The 23,204-nt window shown below is 47.9% G+C and overlaps 1 protein-coding gene across 4 annotated transcripts in view; it reads right to left on the bottom strand.

The window, feature by feature from the left end:
* Window positions 1-22,499, bottom strand: part of hycc1 (hyccin PI4KA lipid kinase complex subunit 1) — a 33,881-nt gene extending 11,382 nt beyond the window's left edge. For 2 of the 4 annotated variants that reach the window (XM_088600386.1, XM_088600389.1), the window contains exons 1-5: window positions 22,359-22,499; window positions 5,959-6,040; window positions 4,903-5,004; window positions 3,473-3,652; window positions 400-480 (exon numbers count right to left, since the gene is read on the bottom strand). In XM_088600386.1, coding sequence (XP_088456512.1) covers window positions 400-480; window positions 3,473-3,652; window positions 4,903-5,004; window positions 5,959-6,009 — 414 coding nt within the window. In that variant the 5' untranslated portion in view covers window positions 6,010-6,040; window positions 22,359-22,499. Of the gene's footprint in view, window positions 1-399; window positions 481-3,472; window positions 3,653-4,902; window positions 5,005-5,958; window positions 6,041-13,165; window positions 13,543-21,340; window positions 21,500-22,358 lie in introns of those variants that run through there. The other 2 variants (XM_088600388.1, XM_088600387.1) reach the window with 2 other exon arrangements.
* Window positions 22,500-23,204: the final 705 nt, after the last annotated feature.

The raw sequence follows: 23,204 nt of genomic DNA, 5'->3' as shown, positions 1-23,204 counted from the left end.
ACACAAGCAGCAGCTGCTGGGGAAGTAGCCATCAGTGCACCGATTAGGGAAAGTTCATCTTTTTACGGACAACTTCCTCATGCTGGAAATGCAGGAGGCCGATCACAATTAGCAGCATTTGGGCTAAGATTACTATCGATAACTCATCAGACAGGTCCTGTGGATCATGCGCCCTCAGAAAGATATGTATCCCTAAGTTCCAGCGCACAGGTGCAGAATAACAGAGAAATATCAACAACTTCAATGCATCGTGACAGATTTACTGGAGTCACAAAGACCCCGGCTTCAAAACCATCCTTTATCTCAGATCTCACTAAGCTAAGCACCCCTTTCATATAAAGAAACTGCTAAATTACTGAGCAGCTTCCAGAGAAACCAAGGCACTGTGAGTCCACTCACCTCATGGTACACAGAGGGCTTCGACAAGGAAGGGACCGTGAACGACAGCACTTTGCTCTGGCCATCCTTGTCAACGATCTCCTGAGAAGAGAAATGCAAATGAGATTTCTTTACGGGCAAAGAGGAATCAGATTGCATTTCTTCATCTAGGTCAGAAGACACTCACCTCCACTCCAAAGCGCAAAGCCAGGAGGTGTAAGACTGTTGTCTATTTAACATCCAGTTAGTTACCTGTAGTAAATGGAAGAATCCCAACTACACTCAACAGGCATCAAGTAATCAGATCTCTCCGTGCCCAGAATATAGCATTTCCACGTCCCCTGCACTGAGGCTGCTACAGCTTGATTGCTCCTGGAGAGCACTATTTCTATTCACCAGGAAAACCCACAACACATTCTCCTCCCGTCTCATCTTCAGAAACGGTGCCAAAGAAAAGCGCAGGTTACCTTAGAGCTGGGGCTCCAAGCCTGGTCCTGAGGAGCCCCACTCTAGAGAATCTCACAGGTCTTACAGGTGTCGCAAAGCTTTAGAAGGAAGTTACTGATGAATTTAGCAAGTATTCTCATTAATTAAGGGACTCTGGACATGGGGAGCAAAGGGTACTCTGTGTTTGATCCCCTGTGATCTCTTAATTAAGGAATTTAAAGAGTCACCTACTTAATTGATCATAGTGAAATGGTGTCAAGACTTCTAAATGGATGATTCAATGGCGAACTATAAAACTGGCTGGGCTGTCTCTCTGCATGAGCAGGGCTGGAGAATCTGACTTAGAGGTTTGGAAATGTAAGTGTTTGCTGCCCTCTGAGTAAAGATGATGCACTGCACTAGTGTACTTCATGTACAGTACTACAGAATTTCAGAGCCGCACAAAGAAACATTAATAAGCCATTCATTTGGCATTAGATAATTGTATCAGGATGTAACAGGTAAAAGACCCCATCACGATCATACTGTATGTAAAAGAATCTACCCCTGAATCAGAGTGGCTATATACACAGCATGGATTTTCACACTGACTCAGAGTCCAGGTGCCTTGCAAATTTAGCAGGACTGCTAAATGCAAATCCACCATTCCTCACATCCCAATAAAGACAGCAATACGCCACCCTGACCTCCCTCCAGGGTCCAGAGCTCCGGAGGTCGGAACGTGGAACTGGACAGGCCGGACACTGGCCATACGCCGGGAACAGTGCTGTGGGAACACTCACACAGAAGCTAAATTCATTTTGCTTTCTAATATTCCTGCTTTCCTTGTAGCTCATGACTTTAAATTCAGCTCGGCTCTTCATTCCTTTCGCATGAGTTTGAAGTCTGTCTCATGGCAGCAGGAAGGAAATCCAAGAGTGTGATCAGCGCCCATCACTTCCTCCCACAGAAAGGTCCTGGCACAGGTCTCGACAGCAGCGGCTGTACAACAGAAACCTGCTGAGCTCCGAGTGCGATTCAACACGGGTCAAGCACTGCTTTTCAAAGCTGAGACCCTGCAGCAGCCCAGAAACCACCGAGGAGAGAAGAGCTCTGACTGGTCTCGGAGGGCTGAGGAGAACCCTGCCTGACAGCGCGGTCTGGGGAACCCACCAGGGAAAACGGGCCTCTAAAATAATAAACTGAATAAACTTCAGGATCTGACTCCGATCACTTCATCTTGAACGATGGGTGGCCTATTTTCTTATCCTTTTGCAACGCCCTCAGAAACAATAAAACCAAAATATCTGGTGCTGTAAAGAGATCCAAGAAGGCGATGCTATTCGCAGACTGCAGTGGTAAGTGAAGGAAACAGTCCATAGTTTTGCACTGCCCTGTCCTGCCCGTCTCAGAGTCCTGTGGATTATATTCTACGGAGGTGTGAAATAGAAAGTACTTGTTTAAGATGGCACTCCTGTGGATTTTACAAGATGGGAGTACTCTGGCCGATTCCTATGTTTGTAGCTGAAGGATTTTTCCTGCATTTCTTGTGTTGTTATTATTAGCAGTGGTAACTGCACAGAGGTTCTAATCCATCACACAGCCCTTGACAAGAACATCCTCAGGCGGCTGAAGTGTGTATTCATACTGTCCTCCAGGCTCCAGGTCTACTGCTAATTCTCTGCCTGGGCTGCCAAGGGCAGACACTGCTGGCAGCGCCGCCACTCAGGCAGCACAGGCATCTCGAGTCATTACCATGGAAACACGGGGATAATACCGCTCAATCGCGTCTCTTTATGAGGAGAAGAAAAGGGAAAAGCAGAATGTCTGCATCCCCACAACCCGACGTTCGTACCTGCATCACACAGCCCCGTTCACGGACAGGCCGAAACTATTTCCAAACAGCTCCACAGCTTACAGTCCCCACAGCATTATATTAAAATCGGCCTTTTAAAGCAATTGACACGGCCCTAATGAGACACTGCCCTCACAGCACAGCTATGACACAGGAGTGCTTTCTTGTCACAACCTTCCTTCTTAAGACCTGTAAACACGACAAGTAAGATTCCTTGAGGGACAAAGAAATCAAATGAAAGCTCTTAAATACTTTGAATACTGAAGTCAAAAGTGTAGAAGGACAGATGTTTAAAATCTCATACCACACGTACCTTCTTTTACTGGTTTTTGGAAAATTTGGAAAGCGAGAGTTTAAATTATGGACTAAAGCATCTCGGGGACCCTGCTGCCCTTTGACCCAAGCAGAGCCTATATGAAGCTAGACCCCTGTCTTCACACAACTGTATTAGTCTTACTTCGGAGACTAAGGAAAAGGTTACGGACTAAATCCTGAAGATCGGCAGAGGGATTAAACACTGTTAAATAACGGGTCTACACGAGACACTCTGGTCTATAAGGGCAGAGGGAGTCCTGAGCCAGCTGCCCAGCCCCGCTGTGGAAGCAGATGCTCTGGACGTTTTCCAAGAAACAGCTGGATGCAATCCTGGGATTGAGGAGAGGACAGTGGCTCAGGTGAAAACCGCCTGGACGTGCTTTGCAAACCAAGAACAGGAAACATGTGTTTACACAGGGGGCTCGGGCGTCTGGAACCAGGACCAGCGACCCAGAAGAGCCCAGGCCCGGTTCCTGGGGGGCAGCAGGCCCTACTCACCAGGTTGTAGATGCCCAGGAGCAGTGCCTCCACGCAGCCGCTGCAGCGCGGGCCCCGGCCGCCGGCCAGGGAGAGGTAGCACCACAGGAGCTCGGGCAGCAGCTGCAGGGCGAAGCGCTGGAGCCGGGGCTCGCCGCTGCGGTAGAACTCGAACAGCTGGTGGCACACGGGCTCCAGGAGCTGCGCGGGGGGCAGGCGGGACAGGGCAGCGGGTCAGACTCCCGGACTGGAGCAGAGCGCCCCGCAGAAACCCCCCCTCTAGCGGCACCACGGGCAGGAGGACGAGCAGCGTGTCGGACATCACCAGACACTGGCGGACAGCGGACGGGCTGAAGGTTCGACTCAACCCCGGCTTGACAAGGGCACCCACTTCTACAGCTCGGGCGCCCCTGGGCGTTTTGCAACAGAAAGGCCAAGTGCCAGAACAGGCACTATTCTCCGACTCCGGGAGTTCAGTGCCCACAGCGCCACTGCTCCTTCTGCAACCCTGACCGCAGTATTCACGTTTCAGCACAGAACCGCTGACATTTCAAAAAACGTTACTCTTGGGGAACAGTAGCGTTTCCCGTGAAAACATCTCATCACAACAGACAAATGGGAAATGGAAAAAAAAGAGAAGTAATTATGGTTTTTTTATGCCCCTAGAGCAATGTTACATAAAAAAAGAGCAAATAACAGGGAACACAATAACTAAACCCATGTTTGATGTGCTTGGCCATCGAGCACAGGATTACTGTGGCCACACATCCTCTTTTGAGGACTGAGTCTGTAGCAGATTAGACAAAGGATTAATTTCTCCTCTTGCAAGTGTTAACTATTCTCCCGTAAGCGTGTCCTGAGGCCCTTGTCCTTGCCCACTGCAGGACTGATACCAGAGCTGCCCTTGTGTGTCTTCATGGGACTCGTGCGCGCTGTTTCAGTGGTCAGTGAGCTCGATTACTGAGCGCCGCAGTGCAGTCCCAGTGCAGGGCTTGATCATGAGGCATCTGTACCGCAGGGCTGCTTCCTTTCGCTGGGGGTGACAGCTGTGGCCAGGGGGCTAGGAGCTGGGCTTGTGCCGTCAGCAGGAGCTCTGAGCTCCATTCACCTGACACCTGCAGGCTGTGTACAGCCACCGCAGTGAAACAGAGATACGCAGATCTACCCCAGACATCTCCTGTTAAACTTAAGGGTGCCAATTACCACACAATTGTGAGCAATTTGCATAGCGTTTCCCAGACCACAGCGCCTCTGGAAGCTCTCAGCACCGCTTCGGAGCAGCTGCTAATCCTGCAGAAGTGATTAGACTGTCAGATGATCCAGTGATTTGCCTAGAAGCACCAGATCAACGTTGCAGTTAGTCTAAGCAAAGCAGAAGTCAAATCTGTACCGCTGAGCGCAAAGACCGTTGTGCCTGGTAGATCCCAGGGCAAGTTCACCTGGGGAATTACCTCACTCTGGGGCTCCTGGATGACTTTGTAGAGGGCTGGAACTAAGGAGGTCTTGTCTTTCAAAGATGCAGCATAGCTGGAGATTGCGGTCTCAGGAAGGGTCTAGAGGAAAACAGGGACAAAGAAAGGTCACACCTCACAAAAACCCGTGACTTTTATTGAGGCACAACTTCCCAAACAGCATATGACTAGGCTTACTCTCTGCCATAGAAGGAGGTGGAGTCCTGGTGGGGGCTTGGCTCCCTCAATTCAAATTTCACAAGAAACACTGCCACAGACCCTCTGCATCTTGACAAGCCGGCACGGACGCCTGAGCCTTCTCTCAGACGCAAGCACTCTTTAAAACGTCAGCATGAATCATTTTTTAAGAAGCTGGTCAACATTCCGAAATGTAATTAGATTGAAAATGTTCTTCTGCTGCAATGGAGAGTGCTGTGGCTTGTCCATAATCATTAATGTCAATTTTGTCAATCTGGATTGAGTTTAATGAAACAATCAAAGGATGTATTATTTTAAAATTCTTGCCAGCTGTGTTAGAATATTTCCAGTCTCTTAATTCCCCAGAATTCTGACCTACTACACAAAGGCACTCAGGCTGCACAGAAGGACTGTCTGTGCCAAGACAAACAGGCAGCTGTTAATAAACGAGGCTCTTCGGCACCTTCACTGAGTCGTGAAGGCATTTATCACCAGCACACACACACTGGCGTGAGACCCAGCAGTGTCTCGGGAGCAGAGACAAATTTCACAAGCAGTCCTTCTACACTATAAAGTTCGCCCTGTCTGAATATCCCTCAGGAAGAGTCAGGAGTCCGGAGAAAACAAAACCCTTTGCAGTCACCTGCAGAGTGACCATGGGGTTAGCTTGGTTAATGCACAGAATCTCAGGCTAGTCTGGGTACAAGGTGATCCGGACATTTTCCTCAGCTGACCCCAAGCTCACAGAACAGCTCAGAGGGGTGGAGCGCTGAAGAACCAGCCCTGACATCAGCGCGATCCCCGCAGAGATTCACAACAAAACAACGGAGCATGCTGGGATATTCAAGGCCAGCTTACCTTAAATTCGGACAACCACTCTTCCACTACCCCTTGGTCCATAGCCAGCATCTTCCTGCATCTGCTGCTCGGAGGTTTCAACCTGGGACGGACAGAGAGGAGCAGAGCGGTCAGACTCAGGTCTACCGGGCTCGCTGCTGGCCGTGCCGAAAGGCACCCGAGTCCGACGGAGCCACGGCTGCAACAACCATTCTGGTTGCATGAGGATATTCATATTGTCTGTCTCATGCTCTGTGCGTCTTGATCCAACCCATTAACAAAGATTTCCCCCACAGCCAGACCGGATGCCAATTTCTGGAAAACACACCTGCTTACTCATTGCCTGTGTAAGTGGACAGAAAAGGCCGCATGTACAGTATCTGCTCTGCACAGCTCCTCAGTTAAACCACACACTGAAACGACAGAGCAGCGGTCACATTTTTCCACAGGCCACGATGCACATTGTGCCAAAGTGAATTTCCAAGAACTCACAAACATTATACTGCAGCAATATGGCTTAGGAGGTTTTGTTGCGGTATACCACAGTAAAAGCAGAGGAAAGTGTTGTAAAGCACACAGAAATCGAAGAAGGATTCAAGCCATGAAAAACCATTACGTACTATGAGAAATATTGCAGTAAACATTCATAACAAGAACTTCACCACTCCACATGAAGATAAGAGAGGGGACTTATCTCCATGAGGGTCACAGCAAGGTGTAGCACTGGGTACATGAAGGCCACCTGCTCTTCCCCTGAGCAGAACAGTGTATAGAATCACCTGGATAAACTGCTCATCATCTCAAGTCTCTACAACTCCGTGGTTTTAACAGTTTCAACATCACAGCTCACCAAACTCCAAACTAGAATGTTTCAGCCCTTCAAAACAAGAGATTGCACTGTAGATTCCCGACACTCCATCCATCCTCTGAACCAGTAAACCACTCAGCCAGCTCTCTCTAAGGAGATAATCTCATTCCTTTCAGCATACTAGGTAAAAACATGCAATTCTGCCATGGCAAAAGAATTTTCATTCATAAAAAAGGCTCAAAGTTTAACGACGCATCTTCATAAAATATGGAAAATAATTACTGAATGTTGTGGTACAGGAAAAAAAATAGGCAACACACCCACAAAACATTTAATGAGGCGTACAATACAGAAAACTTCCTTTGCAACTGCAAAGCTCATAAATGTAACAGAGATGCCGTAATAAAAGGTGCCACACAAAACTAATAACTAAAATATTTAATAAGATAATTCAACTAACAGCTATAAAAATCTCATGTGCACCCTGGGGGATCTTGTGGGACCCTATAATAAGTTCATGTGCAAGATCCTACAAAATCTTGTGGGATCTTACAAGAACCTACAAGTGAAATGAAAGGAATCAACGTCCTAGAGCACATAACAGCCCAAACGAACTGAGCAAGATGAGGTCTGACCGGATCTGTTAGAGATCCTACAAGATTCTTTACAGGATCCTACAAGATTCTTTACAGGATCCTACAAGTGTGCTAACAGGGTCTTCTTGATATCAAAGTGCGGGAGAAACACTTTTTAGTCCAAAGCATTGATCATTTTGGTACCCATCTGCTGGATCAGTCTAAGTCCAGTCCAGCAGTATTGTTCACAGTCGAACCCTCTGACCACAACCATCAGTGCTGCTCCCCAGGAGGCCCGACAGTGAGACCCATGCAGTCTGAACAGGATGCCAGGACGTTTGCACTGGAAGGCTACTACTGGAGCCCCAAGAATCTTACAAAATGCCATGTAAGATTTCTGGATTATGCACAATATGCTGTAGGATCCTTAAATTTATTATAGAAGATCTGTTCTTCTCCAGTCGGCTCAGGATTGCACACATCTCAATACGGAACAGAATACTGTATGAAATCCAACTCGAGAAGCCCCGACATTAACCCCACACGGTCCTCGTGACCAAGGTGTTCTTCGATAACGTCGCCCTGAAAGACCTCTTGCAAGAGTGAACGAGGATCTGGGATCTGATCGATATCACGCTCAGGCAACACTACAGAGAAAACAGGTTAAAAATGTATTTCACAGAGATCAAATTGTTTACCACTAATAGTGTTATATAATATCATTCAAACAGTTGCTTATATACAAAAGGCTGCAGCAGCCCCTTGAGCAACAACCATTCTGGTCACCATGGTGACCATTTCTGTCTTTGGGTAACAGAAATCGAATTTAAGGTTCCTACAGGTGAACACTTTTCTCACATGTGTTTTGCTCTCGATTCTCAACAGCAATCATCAGTTATGCATTAAAACCGCTTTACCTACAGCGTGCTCACAGACATCTGGGCTGTTTCCGCCTGCCTGTGCTGTGGGCGTCTCTGTCCATACAGGTCATGGCGAAGGGGCTGTTGTGCACAATCGGTACCCACAAGCCACCAGGTGAAGCCGCTCGCGAACAGCAGCTGGCGAAACCCAAACGCTGCAGTTTGAAAGATGGCACCAGGCGGACAGAAGAAAAGTACCACCTTTCCAGGGCACGTGGATCGTTTTATTTCAGAGGAAGACCTTCCCGTCTTCCTTCCACATGTTCGCGTGGAGCCCAGCACTACGCGTTACAGCATCCAAATGTCCAAAGCTACTGTACAGAAAGGGTGGCAAGAGAAGGAGCTGCCCAGCCACGGTGGTGAATTTGCCCTGGCTTCCATCAAGGAGTGGCTGGATGTGTGAAAAAAACAAACATCTACTCCCGTTTGCAGCCGTTCTGATGGATCTTTAAGGAGATTTCTACCAGGGCAGCATTAAGATGATTCAAAAACCAAGAAAGCACCAAGAGGGACAGATATATAATAGCAGCAGTTACACATTATGGATTGGCATAATCCACAATTCCGCAGACCTCACACGTTCTCCAGGAATTTGAGCCAGACTGGAGTCTGGGGTCCCTCAGCTGCTCTACTGTACTGCAGAAACAGGAGTATTTCTCTGCCTAAATCAAACTCTTTCAGCGGAAACAAAGATGGCAGTTCTGTTCACCACAGACCGCGTGCTCTCAGACAAGCTAACCAGACGCGCGCGGTAGCGTCTCACCCGTCCACGTCTCCGAAACGCACCGCAGCCGCGCTCCGCCAGGGGGAACGGCCCGGGCACTCCTCCCGGACCGCCGTCGCGCCCGGCGACGCAAACGCTCGGCTCACTCTTGCTCCCGGAGCTGGACGCGGGTCCCAGCCCTGCTGCAGCTGTCCGGTCACTCTCGGGTCACACTAGAGGAGCCCCATGCAAGTGCGCCTGGAGCTCTGCCTGTTTCACACAAGCCCGTGAGTCACTCCCACACTCCCTCTCATTCCAGGGCTTGTGAATCGGGCGGCCAGGCCCACCCCTGGATCAAATACAGATCTTTTCATGCCACAGCACAGCCTTAGTTATCCTCCACACAAACAAAGGGATTTCCTGCACAAAGCATGGAGCCGTGTAGGTGGTGAAGAACATCGCTGCGTGATCACAGCCAGCAGAACTCCAATACAACTGATCAGTTTATTCTCAAGAAATAAGCAAGGAAAGCAAGAGGTTTTAAACTACTGCTTTAAACGTTCAATGACATTTTGTTCTTATTCTGGGCAACTGTGTACAGGAGACAGCAAAGAGAAAGTCTCTAAACATCTCCTTCTAAAAAACAAATCCAATTTGTAGCGTTTCAGTGCAGTCAAGCAGTACAGCACATGCATTAGATCAGCCTTGTAACCTGAGGGCAAAGCAAAAACCATCCGTGAATTAACCCACAGCTAATATTTCTATTTCTGGGAAGACATTTTTAAATGTAATTATTTAACCTGGAAAATAATGTGCAGATATATTCTTGCGCTAGGTCTTAGAATTCCTTGACAGATTATCATGCCGGCTGCCTGAAAAATACAGCATTCGAGCAGACTGGGAGTCAGGGGTATTTAAATTTCTCCCCAAAAAAATCATCATCATCATCCTGACCCTCTTTGGAATGCAGTGTGCAGCACTGCTGTCGAACAACAGCACTGTGGCTGCCTCTCCATTCACACAGGCACTGCACAGGTGTATCTGTTGCCTTAAACTCAGGTGTGCTGTTCTAATTTAATTCTCAACACAGACGAGTTGCCTTTGAAATGCAGGTTAATTAAAAGTATACATTTCTACACTACATTTATGTCCAGTAGTACTTCACCTAATAACTACCTGTACCACAGAAAGACACGAATGTATTACCCACAGTGACAGAAATGTTGGAAGTCTTTATCAGTAGTCTGCTGTACTCCTGACATTTACATATCTGCTAGAGAAAAAGAAATGCACATTTAAATATATTAGTTAAACACAAGTAAAAATATTTAAATATTGTTCTATGGGTTTTCTCTTAGAACTGCAACAACACCATCCTTGCATTAACTGTGCACTGCTGAAAAGTCGGGAGAGCTTTTCACATGAATAGAAGACTAAATGGGAAACTTGTTCAATCCGTTTTAAAGAATTGCATGTTGTCACGTAACATGCAGTAATAATGATAAGGGTTTCTGACAGTAGCAGGCTCATTAAGGGGGCTAGCATGTTTTAAACACAATAATTAACTCTAACTCTCATCTGTAGATGAGTCAGCCTCTGGTATTTAAAACCAATTGGCATTTTTAATTGTGCTTGCTGAGGCTCGGGCTCTCTATTTTAGAGGCACTATCATAATCTTTTCCCAAAAAAGATGTCCTTTCATGTGGTGCTGTGGGTTTAGCGCTGCGTGCTAAAATTCAGAACTGCAGGAAGATTAAGAACATTGCCATTGAGAAACACAAGGGATTTCTCAACGTGTCCAATCACAAGCTGAAATTTCAAAATGTATTACTTCTGTTTTAGACCACTCTTCCTCCTCATACGCTCACTGAATGCTATCTATTACCAAACAGCAGCTACTTATCTCCAGTGTTTCTAGAAGAGGCTAGGACCGAGGGTTCAACGAGGTACTGTACAGTAGGTGCGCAGCTGTCTTGTGGTATTTCTACAGGGGGGAGATGAATGGTTGATGAGAAAGCTACTGAATCAGCACTGCACTTGATCGGCATGATGTTGTCATGAATGCCGCCTGGCCAGTTATGTCACAATAAGGTAATTGGTAAGGGCTTAAAACAGGCAACACTTGAACCTGTCAGTATGGGGTGGAGCAAAGGACAATTAAATCTCAAACTGAAAAGTACAACTTACCCATTTAATAGTGCAAAAACCTGACTGGCAGCTCAGCTGACAAAGACTTCGCAAAGCAAGTTACAGAGCTTCCAGATTACAGAGCTTCCAGAGCCTTAATACGACCAGAGGGGTCTGTTGGAAGAGATCGAAACTGTGAGCAGGAACGCCCGAGTCAAGCGAAGCAGGGCGAAGGAGCACAGGCTCGTCCTCCACTCACCCCAGATCAGAGACAGACGGAAAACACTGTCTCACTGACAACTGGCCCACGCCACAGCAGTCCAGTGACACCCACACCCACACCCACAATTACTAAGACTTTAGTAAGTCTTTGCCCCTGTGAAATGCCCTGTAAGTTTATAAGCAACGAATTTACATGTAGTAATAATTCCAGTCTTATCACAGCCAGCTGAAAAAGCACCTTCCCCATGGCTGCTCGAGCTGATGGGCGATTTACAGTATGTTAACAGCTTGGGAACCGAAGAGGTCTGGAGATGTTAGTTTTTTTTTTTACTTTACAGAGGCACTCCGAATCTGTCCACTGTAGTGGTGTTGTGGAACAAAAGGATTCCACTTTCCTCGGCACACCTCGTCAGGTGAGAGACGGCCTGCAAGGTGGAGCTCAGGCCTTTGGGCTCAAAACCAACCTGATCTTAAAGCTGTTAGTTTAAGAAAAGCTGACAGAGTTAAAGTGCTGTTGTGTTGCAAGGGAGATCTATAAGGAGCTATATAGGATAAAGACTGCTGTTCGCACACCCCTGAATCACTAGGGCCAGACGCATATCAAAACAGCAAAACCAGCGATTTAAATTTAAGGTAGACATTGTATCTAACAGAAGGTAATGAAACTGTCAATGTCTTATACAATGTGTTTCTATAGTGCCCTGGAGGTACACAGGGGTATTCCTCCTTCTATGTCTGAATTTCTAGCTACCAATTAACAATGAAGACAGAAAGCAAAAATGTACATCAGCATGAAATTTCCAACAAATGCAAATCATATTAAACACAGCTTGCCATCAGCTTTCCATTTCCACTCCTAATGCTGAGCCCGAGCAGTTATTTAAATACACTATCAGAATGAACTTTGTAACCAGCTCTATAAAGCCCCCCGTGATAGTTTTAAGCCAAGGTTGTTACAGACTTTTGTCTTGAGATAAAGTTCTAAAGCCTGAGCAGAGACTCTGTCTTGAAATCATTCACTACTTCAATAGTCACAATGAAACATTCTGTCCAAGAGGCAATGTAAGAAAGAGATTACAGTTATTAAGGGGCCCTGTGCCTGTCACATTATGCTGTATATAACCGCTCCATTTGTGTACAGTGGGATCTGACGTGAGCTATGGTTTAACCTTCGCCACAAATTACTGCAGGCCGCCCATCACAGCCATTCCCAACCTTACAATGAAGAGCTGCCATGCATGCCCTTTCAAATTAAAATAAGAGGACTGACTGAGCGACAAAGGCAGACTACAATTTATAGCAAACTCCGACTTCAAGTAATTCAGAATGCACCAAATACCACAGTAAGGCAAAGAAGATTTCTTGCTATAGTGATACCGAAGGGGTTAGGCTGCAAAACATGCATTTTTGACATCTGTAATGATTTGTCAGGGGCGCACTGCTTAAGACACTTTCCTATGTAATGTTTTGAGGACACAAGCAGCAGAATTACAACTTACTGTCATCAGACAGTAAGTTGATGAAAGCTAAAAGACGACTGTAGGTTCACAGACTTCTTCAAAATCCCTAATACAGCAGACTCATTCATTTCTTCCAGAATGTTGATATGACTCGAGCAGAACATGACCGAAGATGCTTATATAAATGAGGCATTTGTTGGCTGAGGGTCATACTGTATCTCCTAGCCAACAATATAAAAATTAGCTGTCAGCGCCTGATCATATAGCTTTGACAAAGTTCACCAACCGCACATACGAAAGTACTCAACAGCAACATTGTTCCCACCCCTAAATCGGCAGAAGTGTAGAAAAGGAAACTGCCCGTAGAAAAAGACAGCTCGCTTGTGTCTGAAGAACAAAAGGGCTTTACTCACAGAAGGGAGGAAGTGTTTTGGCAGTCAGATGTGTGGTAGAGATCTCCAAGACAGCAGGGAAAACACACAGCTCGCTCTCTCAGAAGAGTAAAACACTTTTGTTCTGTTTCCCGAATTCCTGCTCTAAACACTCTCTCTCCTCCACGGAGGGGCTGAGCCCGGCGGGGAAGGCTCTGTGGGAGCGAGCGTGGAGGCGGCAGCTCGGGCGGAGAGCGTCTTTCAGCGTGGCCTCTTCCTGAAGCCGAGCAGTGGGTTTCTTCACAGCGGGCAGCCACGCCCCCCGGCCCAGTGATTCACTCTCTCTCCGCACGAAGCCTCGAGCCTCGCCGAGCCACAGGAGCGCGGTCCAGGGACCAGCTTCCTCCTCCCTGCCCCGCTCAGCACAGAGCCTCCGCGGGTCCTCCACTGGACACCCCGTTTCTTCTGGTCTGGGGGAGATCTTTCTCAACAGAGCTCACAGTGTAGTGTAATACATCATTTCACTGTCCTGGCAAAATAAAACCACTAACTGTGAGCCTGTGGTTGGCCTTGTTCCTGAACTACAGGATTATGGAAATTCAGGTCAACTTCTGAGAAAAAAAAAATGGCAAACCGTAGCACCTCTTTCTATTGTCCCCCCCCAGCGTTAAACCTCCAAAAACAAAATGATCCTCGGCGCTCGACTCTGAGGTCCTGCTTGCTTCTTCAAGAAGCTGTCTTTCCCTGCTCTGAAGAAGGGGGGCGTCTTCACATTGCAAAAGCGAAGTCGGCCGGTTGTTTATGCCGTGGTAAGAAAAGAAAATCTACCTGTGTAGAAATTGCTATAATACAAACGGTCCAATCACACGGCTCCTCTGTACCCTCCTGCTTTAGGAATCTCCGTCTATTCACCGGTCAGCTACAGGCACGGTCAGTCATTACTGATCGCAGTCCGTCAGACCCCCGGCCCCCCAGCTCCACTCCTCCCGGCCTGAACAGGGCGAGAAACTCCGGGCGCTGAGCCACCTTCACCCCCCGAAACCGAGGAAAATGTCAAGGACTGACCGGTGAGGAAACACACACAAAAAAAAACAGTGCACAGAGAAAATTAATCTCTATCAGCCTGTTCAAAGGGGCCGGACGGTTGAGTCACTTTTGCCACAGGATGTTCTTTTGAATGAGAAATGATGAAAAGGTGGCTCACGCATTTTTTCCTCAATGAAACACCCGTAGCAGGAGTCTGCTGTTCTCTGGGACACACCACAGCAGATAAAGATGTCTCGTGCCCCATTTTGCTCTATTCTAGCACTGAATCCTGACTGACGCCCCCCCTCCTACAGCAATGCCAGTGTATCTCCCTCCTACTCTCACTGCTAGGCAAATCCTTTCAGTCTCCCTCTAGCCAGCTGACAATGTGTTCCATTAGTCCACAGAAATGCCAACTCAGTAAACCTTACTTATCAGTTTATTGCATTTTCTGAATTTGAACAATTGATTCATTTGAAAGCATTCGGGGGTCCTGCAGCTCAGAACTATCAGCTCCCACTTCTCCTGGGTACCGGAAGAGGGGAAGACGGGGTGTACAGGGCTGCTGGAGTTTACCTACAGCCTTCCCGTTATCCAGTGTGGTCCAGCAGCCAGCCAACACAGCAGATGGCAGCTTTTAAATATTTATTCTCTGTAATGAATCCACCGTGTCCTGAATAATTGCACAGCGCCCTTTTGACATCCATGGAACTTGTTTCGATTAGAATTGTAAGCCCGAGCAGATAGGCCTATTTGTTAAGGAAATAATAGCTTGCACGCGCAGACCGCAGAGGAGTGGGAATGAACACCGGAGAGGGGTGCTTCAGGGTGCACATGCTTCGGTCACACGTGGATTGGACGGGGTTAGGGCACGCCCACAGGGTGCCCTTTCAGCCAGGCCTGCTCTGGCCAAGAGCAGCGCTGCACCAGCAGACCGCAGAGGAGCCTCGCCTCAAACAAACCCGAGCTCGGGCACGTGCTGGTGACCTCGCCGCAGGACAACCTCCCAGACCGTTCCCTTCCTCCAAAGCGGCCGCCGCATCCGAACCTGCTCTCCAGGCGGCCCCGGGAGGCCCTGCCAGGCGGCCTCAGTCCGCGCCCCTCTCGGTGCGAGGGAGGTCTGGCCCTGCCGTGCCGCGCGTGTGAACGGGCGCGAGCCGCACGGCCGCCCCCTCCAGCGGCTACAAGCGCCAGACCACGAGATTGCGAAACGGCGGGTCTTGTGCAACTCCCGTCGCTCACAGTGCTGCGCGCCGCGAGCCCTGCAGCCCGGCCGGGCCCTGCAGGTCATCCCAACGAAACCTGGGAATCGCAAAGAAATGCCCCAGTTACTGGTGACAGTGCAGCTGCAGCCCACAGCAAGCTGCTCTAATTAAGGTTCAGTAGCAGCCTCACATTAAAAATGCATATTAGCGCTTCTGAAAACGACACTGTACTGAACAGGCTGCCAGCAGCGGAGGAGTGCTTACAGTACCGGGCTGTTCAGCTACACGCGGGAGCCACTGGCCCTGCCCAAGTCACCATGCTCCCGCCAGCTGGGAGACACTGTATCAGGACTGGATCTGCCTGCATAACCGGCGGCAGAACCCAACTATCCTACTGTGCAGAACGACTTCCTTCTACAGCTCTGCAGGGAACCAACACGTCAAAGATGTGCAAAACCACAAAAGGTTTTCTAGCTCCAAATATAACACTCACGCCTTTCACACGTACACGAGGGTCCCATTCGCGGGTGGATTTGTAACAGAGCATCTACACATTTTCTTACGGCTAGAGCTGTAGACTGTTTTCTATTTGGAAATCCGAAAAGCTGTTACACCACTTTCACCTGGGTCAAGCAGAACCTGAAAGTCTGGTTTATGCCTTAAGTTTACTCCACTACAGCGATTTGTTTTTTAATGCAACACCTAGAAGAGCCTGAGGTCATCCACAACCTTCTAAAGTGGCGGTTACTCTGCAGGGTAAATATGCAAGTATTAAAAACTCAAAACAACACTGAGGACAGCAGGGCAAATACGCGTTAACTGACTGGGAACTTAAACCAACCTTCAGTAAGTGTCAGAAAGAACCTTAGCAATTTGTTCTCTACTGGTGTGCACTGATTTATTTTTAACACATTAAGTGTAAGGGAAATATAATATACGATCACCCGCCCACCCATTCCCATAATTCCTGGTGAGGGTCACACAGCCCTGTTCACGTCACGCCCCACAATACACCCTGGAGGGGGCGCCCGCCCGCCACAGGACACACACACACACCAAGACAGTTCAGAGACCAGAACCGGAACACCTGAGGAAATATCCACAGGAACACTTCGAACGGAAGGCACTCCAGTTTAGACCCAAAAGCTGTGTTAAATGCCACAGTTCAGGTGCCATGAAACTGAAACACTCTTGAAAAACAAACGGTGCAGAAGGGATATTTATCCATCCATATGTACGCCTCTGCAAATTCAGCAAAGACACAACTATGTTGTATGCCCAACATGATGGAACTGATATCTACTGATGAAAACGGATTTTCTGTTAATAAAACTATGTCAACGACACACAGACCTATACCTATACATTGAGTGCATCAATTTAATATGACAGAAGTCTCTAAAAGCTTTCTGAAAGAACTGATATTGCCGATAACGATACTGATACTGATAACGCTATGGAAACTGACAGCTTAGTAGCAATGTGGTAGACAACACCAATAAGTCTGTGTAGGTGCAAGACAGAAACATCTCAGCTATTGTATTTTTTCCCCATTTAAGATAAAATGAGCTACAAATTTTTATAGTCAGATGGACTTCAGCCTAGATGGAACAGTGAAAATAAATGTGGCTGTAATAGCTGTCAATTCAAGCCAATTATGAAGCAATCACCAGGCAATTTATTCAAGGAGGTCACAACTGCACAGTGATCGGAATTAGGAGGTTAATGTTAAGTGGGGAAAAAAACACATCTCTCACAGGGAAAGTGAGTCATTCAGAAGTCTTGCTGAGCAACCACTAAAGATTTGCAGTCTTTTAATAACAATTCAAACAGAACCCAAGATGGCTATTCTAGAGCATACCCAACAGACCACTTTTTCAGACTTTACCCTGGTGAAAACAAACCTTATTAGAAAAGCTTTAATTTTGCTGCTTAAAATCGCACTGGAATTTTATACATAACCATGGAAAGAATAATTACTTAAATGGCACACAGCCCTCGTCATTTATTACCTTCAAGACTCAGGAGCAATAAACATTTTGAGCATAATCCAGCCATCAGACTGACACTGGGTGAATTACTGTCAGAACCAGTGCACATAAACTCCACATTTAGCCCTTTTTCTGCTAAACTATTTGGACATCCGAGTTGATCAGGGAATCTGGCAGAGGCAGCTGGACTGGCCTGGCAAGTATTCCTGTCTGAGCCGAACAGAGCAGCTCACAACATGACACACACACACAGGACACATCACCCGGGACCACTGCCATCCCTCTCCAGTATTATCTGACTTTTTGGTCCTCACTAGGTTCCTCTTCTGCATAAAATGTGAAACAGACTGCCGCCGAGCAAGGTTCTTTATAGAGGGATGTTAATACTACCACTGTATCCCTCACTTTGAGCGAGCTGTCTTCCCGATTCACTGCGGTGTCAGACTGTGTGTTCAGCTGCTGTGTGTCACACTGGCTGGAGGGTTATTTATTGCAAAACTAGTACAACACAATCCGACAAGCCTGATTACAGCCCTGCATCCTGCATCCGATGGCCCCCACTACTCCACCCACACTACAAGATCCGCATCTATTTACATGACCGCTCATAACCGCAACAGCTCTGCAGCTGGCACACGTTACAACAGCTGTGCAGCATGTGCACCATGCACAGGAAAAGGCACAAGCTGCACACCTGTGACGTGCGCTTTGCACCAGGGTGCAGAGGGGGTCTCGTGGGATTCTATCCCGTTCCTCTCCTGCAGCCTGGACAGGCCCGGGTCTGATCTCTGGTCTCCGAGCCCTAGATGCCATGGGCCGTCTCAGCTCATCCCGCCACGTTCAGTGGGGATCAGGTCTGGAGAGAAGAGGGCGTCCCCAGCAGAACACATTCCGCCACTTTCGGCTTTCTACCGAGACGAGCTGTTGCAGAAGCACCGAGGACAGGTGCTGTCCTGCTGGAGTGAGGACATTTCGGTGGAATCCCCAGGTGAGGTCCCAGGATGTGATCTAGGCCATGCCATCAGTCACCGCACACGGATCTCTGGATTGACTAGACCATCGTGCTTGGAGGTCGCCATCGGATGGTCTCTCATACACAACGATAAGTGCATCGTCCTACACATCTACGCGACACGTCTCAATGGTCCACCTGTGCAGTTCACACAAAACCTCGGTTCATTGCTGCAGAGGGCTCGGCTCCAAACGGATGTCCATCTGGGTGTTGCTCTGTCATACCAATGGCTCAAAGTCTCTTAATAAGTGGGGCGTCAGTTCCTTCTCCAGGCTTCACATTCCGGAGGTCAAATCTTCTCACTAATCAATGCAAGTGCATCCCAGTCACTCATGAATAATCGTGGAGCCAAAATGATGCCAAAGGTATTTCATTAACATTCAAAATCTGTAGGATTTCTGAAATCTACTGTCCCAGGACACTAATCTCAACAAGGACGCTCCCTGGCCTCAGCCTGTGCTCTGCCTCTCCCTGCAGCTGAAACGGATCAGGTTGGCTGGTGTCGCTGGAGCTAAAAAGATGTCTGCACTGTGCTGGGAATCTACACATCCGCTCCTCTGGAGTCACTGGATCCCAGCGTCTTCGCAGTGTTCCCATGGAGTTCCCCATTCCTATCATTTCACAGATCCTGGGGCAGGACATTCGAGAGGGGCAGCACTCTGGGGCGATAAGGGGGGTTGGAAAATTGCTGCATCTTGGAAACTACGCAGAAGACTAAAACCACAAACTACTTCACCCAGAGGTGTGTGGGAGAAGGGAACAGCCCACCAGCCATGTTGTTGAAGCAGATAGCTTGACGTCTTTCAAGAAACGACTGGATCAATTCACTAATAATGGCTAGATAGGCCAAAAGGCTCATCAAATGAAAGGAGGCTCTTTCAGATGGATCGTTTTGTTGTGTTTTAAAACACTTACGTTAATAATAATTGGTTCCTAGGGAAAATAAATGAATAATGTATATGATACTATACCATTTGTGAAGTTCCTGTAATTTACGAAAACCAGTGCACCACTCCTGACAACACAATATGACAGTACCAGCAACGAAAAGCTGTCGCTCTGTTATGTGATTTAAATTCCCTGCTGCTTGCAAACCTCTAAAAGCTCCTCCTTCTCTAATACCACTGGGATTTATAGGATTGTAATGTCTTAAATATAATCCCAGTGGCCAAGTCCTAGAACAAACATTGTAATGAGCTATTTTGCTTACATGGAGACAGTTTTTAAATAGATGTCCAAGACGCACACTGCTTATACGAGCTTTTAACCATGACATGCAATTTATATAAAGTAAGTCTCGAAAGCATATCTGCACTTTTCACGGGCCTCTGAAATACTTAAGCACTGTCTTCTTTCATGCAAAACAAATTCAGAGATGTAGCCAGAGGCCTGTCAGCCTGAGAGAATCCCCTCATCCGAAACTCAGTTGTTCTTTCAAGCAATAGCACGTTTGAGAGGTGCACCAGAGCTGACAGCCGAGCTGTGGAGTAAGCCCCCCGTCTCCGAGGAGAAATTACAGCACTGAAGAGCAACTGGGAAGCTCTGAGCACAAAATCCATGTCAAGCACATGACACACCTGCATTCCCCTGCTGAGGAGAAGGGGGAGTGAGCCCATCATTAGTGCAGGAGTTACAGTATCTGTTCTCCAGCCAGCCTCAGGAGCCATAGGAAGCCTGCTGCCTGCCAGTAAATATTATGCAATTAGGCAGCACATGAACTCAACTGAGTTCACTCTTTCCATGCTGCCAGTCATGCACACATCCATCAATTAGTAATAGTGCGCACTTCAGCATGAGACCGGGACTGGGATCAACTGCTGCGCCGCCAGCTCTGGTCCCGCTGCAAATTCCGGCTGGAAAAAACCCCGAAGCCCAGCCTATTCACCTGGGAGTGCCAAAAAAAACCCGGGAATATTGAACGGGATTGGATCTCGAGCGACGCTCAGCTGGCGACACTCTGGAGTGGACGGCTCCGTGCAGCTGCCCGGACGCCCAGGCCCTGCGGACCTGAAAGAGACGGGGAGCTGCCTCTCGTGTCCGAGGGGGGCTCCCATCCTGCCCGAGTAACTGGCTCACAGCAGAACTACTGCTCCCGTTTCACACTGCCCTCGCCCCCTCCCCCCCCTCGCCCCCCTTCCCACTCCTGATCCGCCGACCGGATTAACGCCGTGATCCACGGAGCAGCAGGGCGAGGAGGGGGCGGGGACGGGCTGTGGGCGCTGCCGGCTCACGGGGAGTCACGCCACCCCTCGGGGCGCCTCGGCCAGGCCAGTCCATCCAAGGCTCTCATCCATCAGCAGCAGCGCAGCCGGGCAGCCTGCTCCCCACTCCTACAACCCTTTGTGCAGGGACTCTGTCACACAGGAGGAGCCAGGAGGTATGCTGTTCCAGTAAACAAGCCCAGCTGACTTCAGGTATAGCACACCCCTTTCGTTCAGAAAATGTTTTGGCTGTTTCTATCTTTTGTCTACACACGACAGAAGCAGCAGCAATCTCACTCCAGGAACAGTACAGTATGTGTAACCACCCCAGCTTGTTTTCTTTTAAAACACTGACAAAGTTTCACACGTTACAATACACACATGAATTCACAGACTTCATTTCCTCATCCTGGACATCTGCTGGTTACCACAGATCCAGAAAAAAATGGATTACAAGTAAAATCGTGAGAGAGGGAGAAAGCTGACTAGTTACGTACAGTACAGCAGCTCAAAATGCTGTCCATGTATATGGGGACAATCCAGAGAAAACACATCTTTGTCTTTAAAAACAGCCAAGAGTCCACCTGATGTCCGTGCTTAAAACTGTTTCAGGGCAAGCTTTATTTTAATTGTATACTGTACATAGTCATCAACATAAACGTTTTAGCAAAAGGAAAGTCAAAGCTTTCAAGTACTAGCGCTGCTCTGTGGTCTGTTACCAGATCCCAGTAACCATGCAAATAAAGCTGAAAACTTGTTTAAATTCCCCGTGAGCAAATTACCTGGTTCCCTTGAGCAAAACAAATCTCAGTTCGCAGCCCCGGCCACCTCGCCGTCTAGGACTCCACAACACCCAAGGCTGCCCGGCCGCCGGCTTGCTGGTTGCTACTGGCCCATCGGACAGAGACCACCTTTACAGCGCTATCCGACACCCCAGCTCTCTGCTCCGTGCGCCGGGTATCACAGAACCAGAAAGGGGGAAATGTTGCACGAAGAGTTGGTGAGCTACTACTGAGCTGACAAACAACACGCTTGCAGAAATGTCTCCCCGGGTTCCCGTGCGTGTAAGGACCCTCCGCGCTGTCCAAGACCAGGGTTGCGCCCTGCCCCTTGTGCGCAGGCAGCCTGCGCGCTCAACATAAATGGTTAAACAGGCTGCAGGATGTATTTGTTTTCTAAAGTTAGATACAGTACGTTGACATCATGACCCAGACGAGCCTTATTTCAGCGCATCGCTGCTCCCGGGATCCGGCCAGAGACCACCGAGCCCAGGAGAGCTGGGGTTCACTACACTGTACCCCCAGAAAACGACTCGGTCCCGCAAGTTACAAACGGGTACTGTACACCCCCAAAACATAGATGGGTTTTCAAAAATATTTCTGAAACAGTGCAACGGCAACGGTTCGGGTCATCGACTGCAGCAACCACGAACAAAGCAAGTCACCAGCTGCATTCAGGAATAAAAGAGGTGGAAATCAGACTGCTGGTCCATACGGTGAAATGCTCTCGATCGGCGTGCATATCTCACGGCTAAGAAACAAAACTTAACTCATTGATACCCAATTTAAAACCAACAAAAAAAAACTTTTTAAACAACTTGACTTAACTCCAGCTAGCATTCTGATTACAGAAAGCAATGCCACTACAGGGGCTGCCTTCTCCGTTCGTCAAAGAAGTTCATGTTTCGCACTTTGACAACACTGGTACATCTGCTAATCCTGCATTATACTGAATAAAAGCGCTCGCTCAAAATCGTGTTACATGACATTAGGCACGTCAACTTGAAGAGGCGTTACTTACTACCATGCTATCTTTCTTCCAAACGTCCCTATCCGCCCGGTCTCCCTTTGTTCCGTTGTCAGCGGTATAAATTTACTCCATAAATTCACTTAATAATTAAAGAACGGCGACTCCTCCATCTTCATCACTTTCACCGCGCAGACAAACTTGAAGCCCGGCAGAGGACGAGGGTGGCAGTTGCCGCCAGCCAATCAGTGGAGAGAAACGGACCCCTCCGGAAATGTGAACCAATCAATTGAGGGCTGGGGGCGTGGCAGAACAGTTTCCGTTAGTGGGGTAGGCTGCGTCGTTATTGCAGCTAGGAAGGTCCGAAATTTGGACGGTCTGGTGGCGATTTGTGTGAATGTTGTCTGACATGTAAACGGACCGCAGTTCCTCTGCCTTTTGAATATTTGCAGGTTTTATTGTTTTTTCGTTTCGTCCGGCAACCTTATTAGGATTTATTCTTTAATAGTATTTATTCTAAAAGAAGCTTCGACGTCCTGTAGAAGGAGAGAGTTTATAGCAATCGCGAAAAAAAGTTACTGTCTCTATCTCCTGGTCTTGGTAAATTGTTCAGCGTTAATATTGTTTATAAAAAGCTATTTATTGAGCACTTTCGCTATGAGTTACCAAAGTAAGCACCCAACCACCAGTGAGCAGAAACCAGCTTATTCCCGGTGTCGTAGCGAAAGTGTTGGACCATAATGCTCCGTTACAAATGCGATTTCACAGAGCTCCTGTACCACGCTGGTACTAATTGCTCTTCTGTATGTGTAATGGTTTAGCGTTATTGAATAATTTTATTCGCCATATTAAGCTGCTGGCATTGTAAGAACCATAAATTAGCTCTTTTCTGAGAGATCA

This window comes from Lepisosteus platostomus, chromosome 12 (genome assembly GCF_059453375.1).
Source record: "Lepisosteus platostomus isolate fLepPlt1 chromosome 12, fLepPlt1.hap1, whole genome shotgun sequence".
NCBI classification, from domain to species: domain Eukaryota; kingdom Metazoa; phylum Chordata; class Actinopteri; order Semionotiformes; family Lepisosteidae; genus Lepisosteus; species Lepisosteus platostomus.
This window is presented reverse-complemented; position numbering and strand designations above follow the sequence as displayed.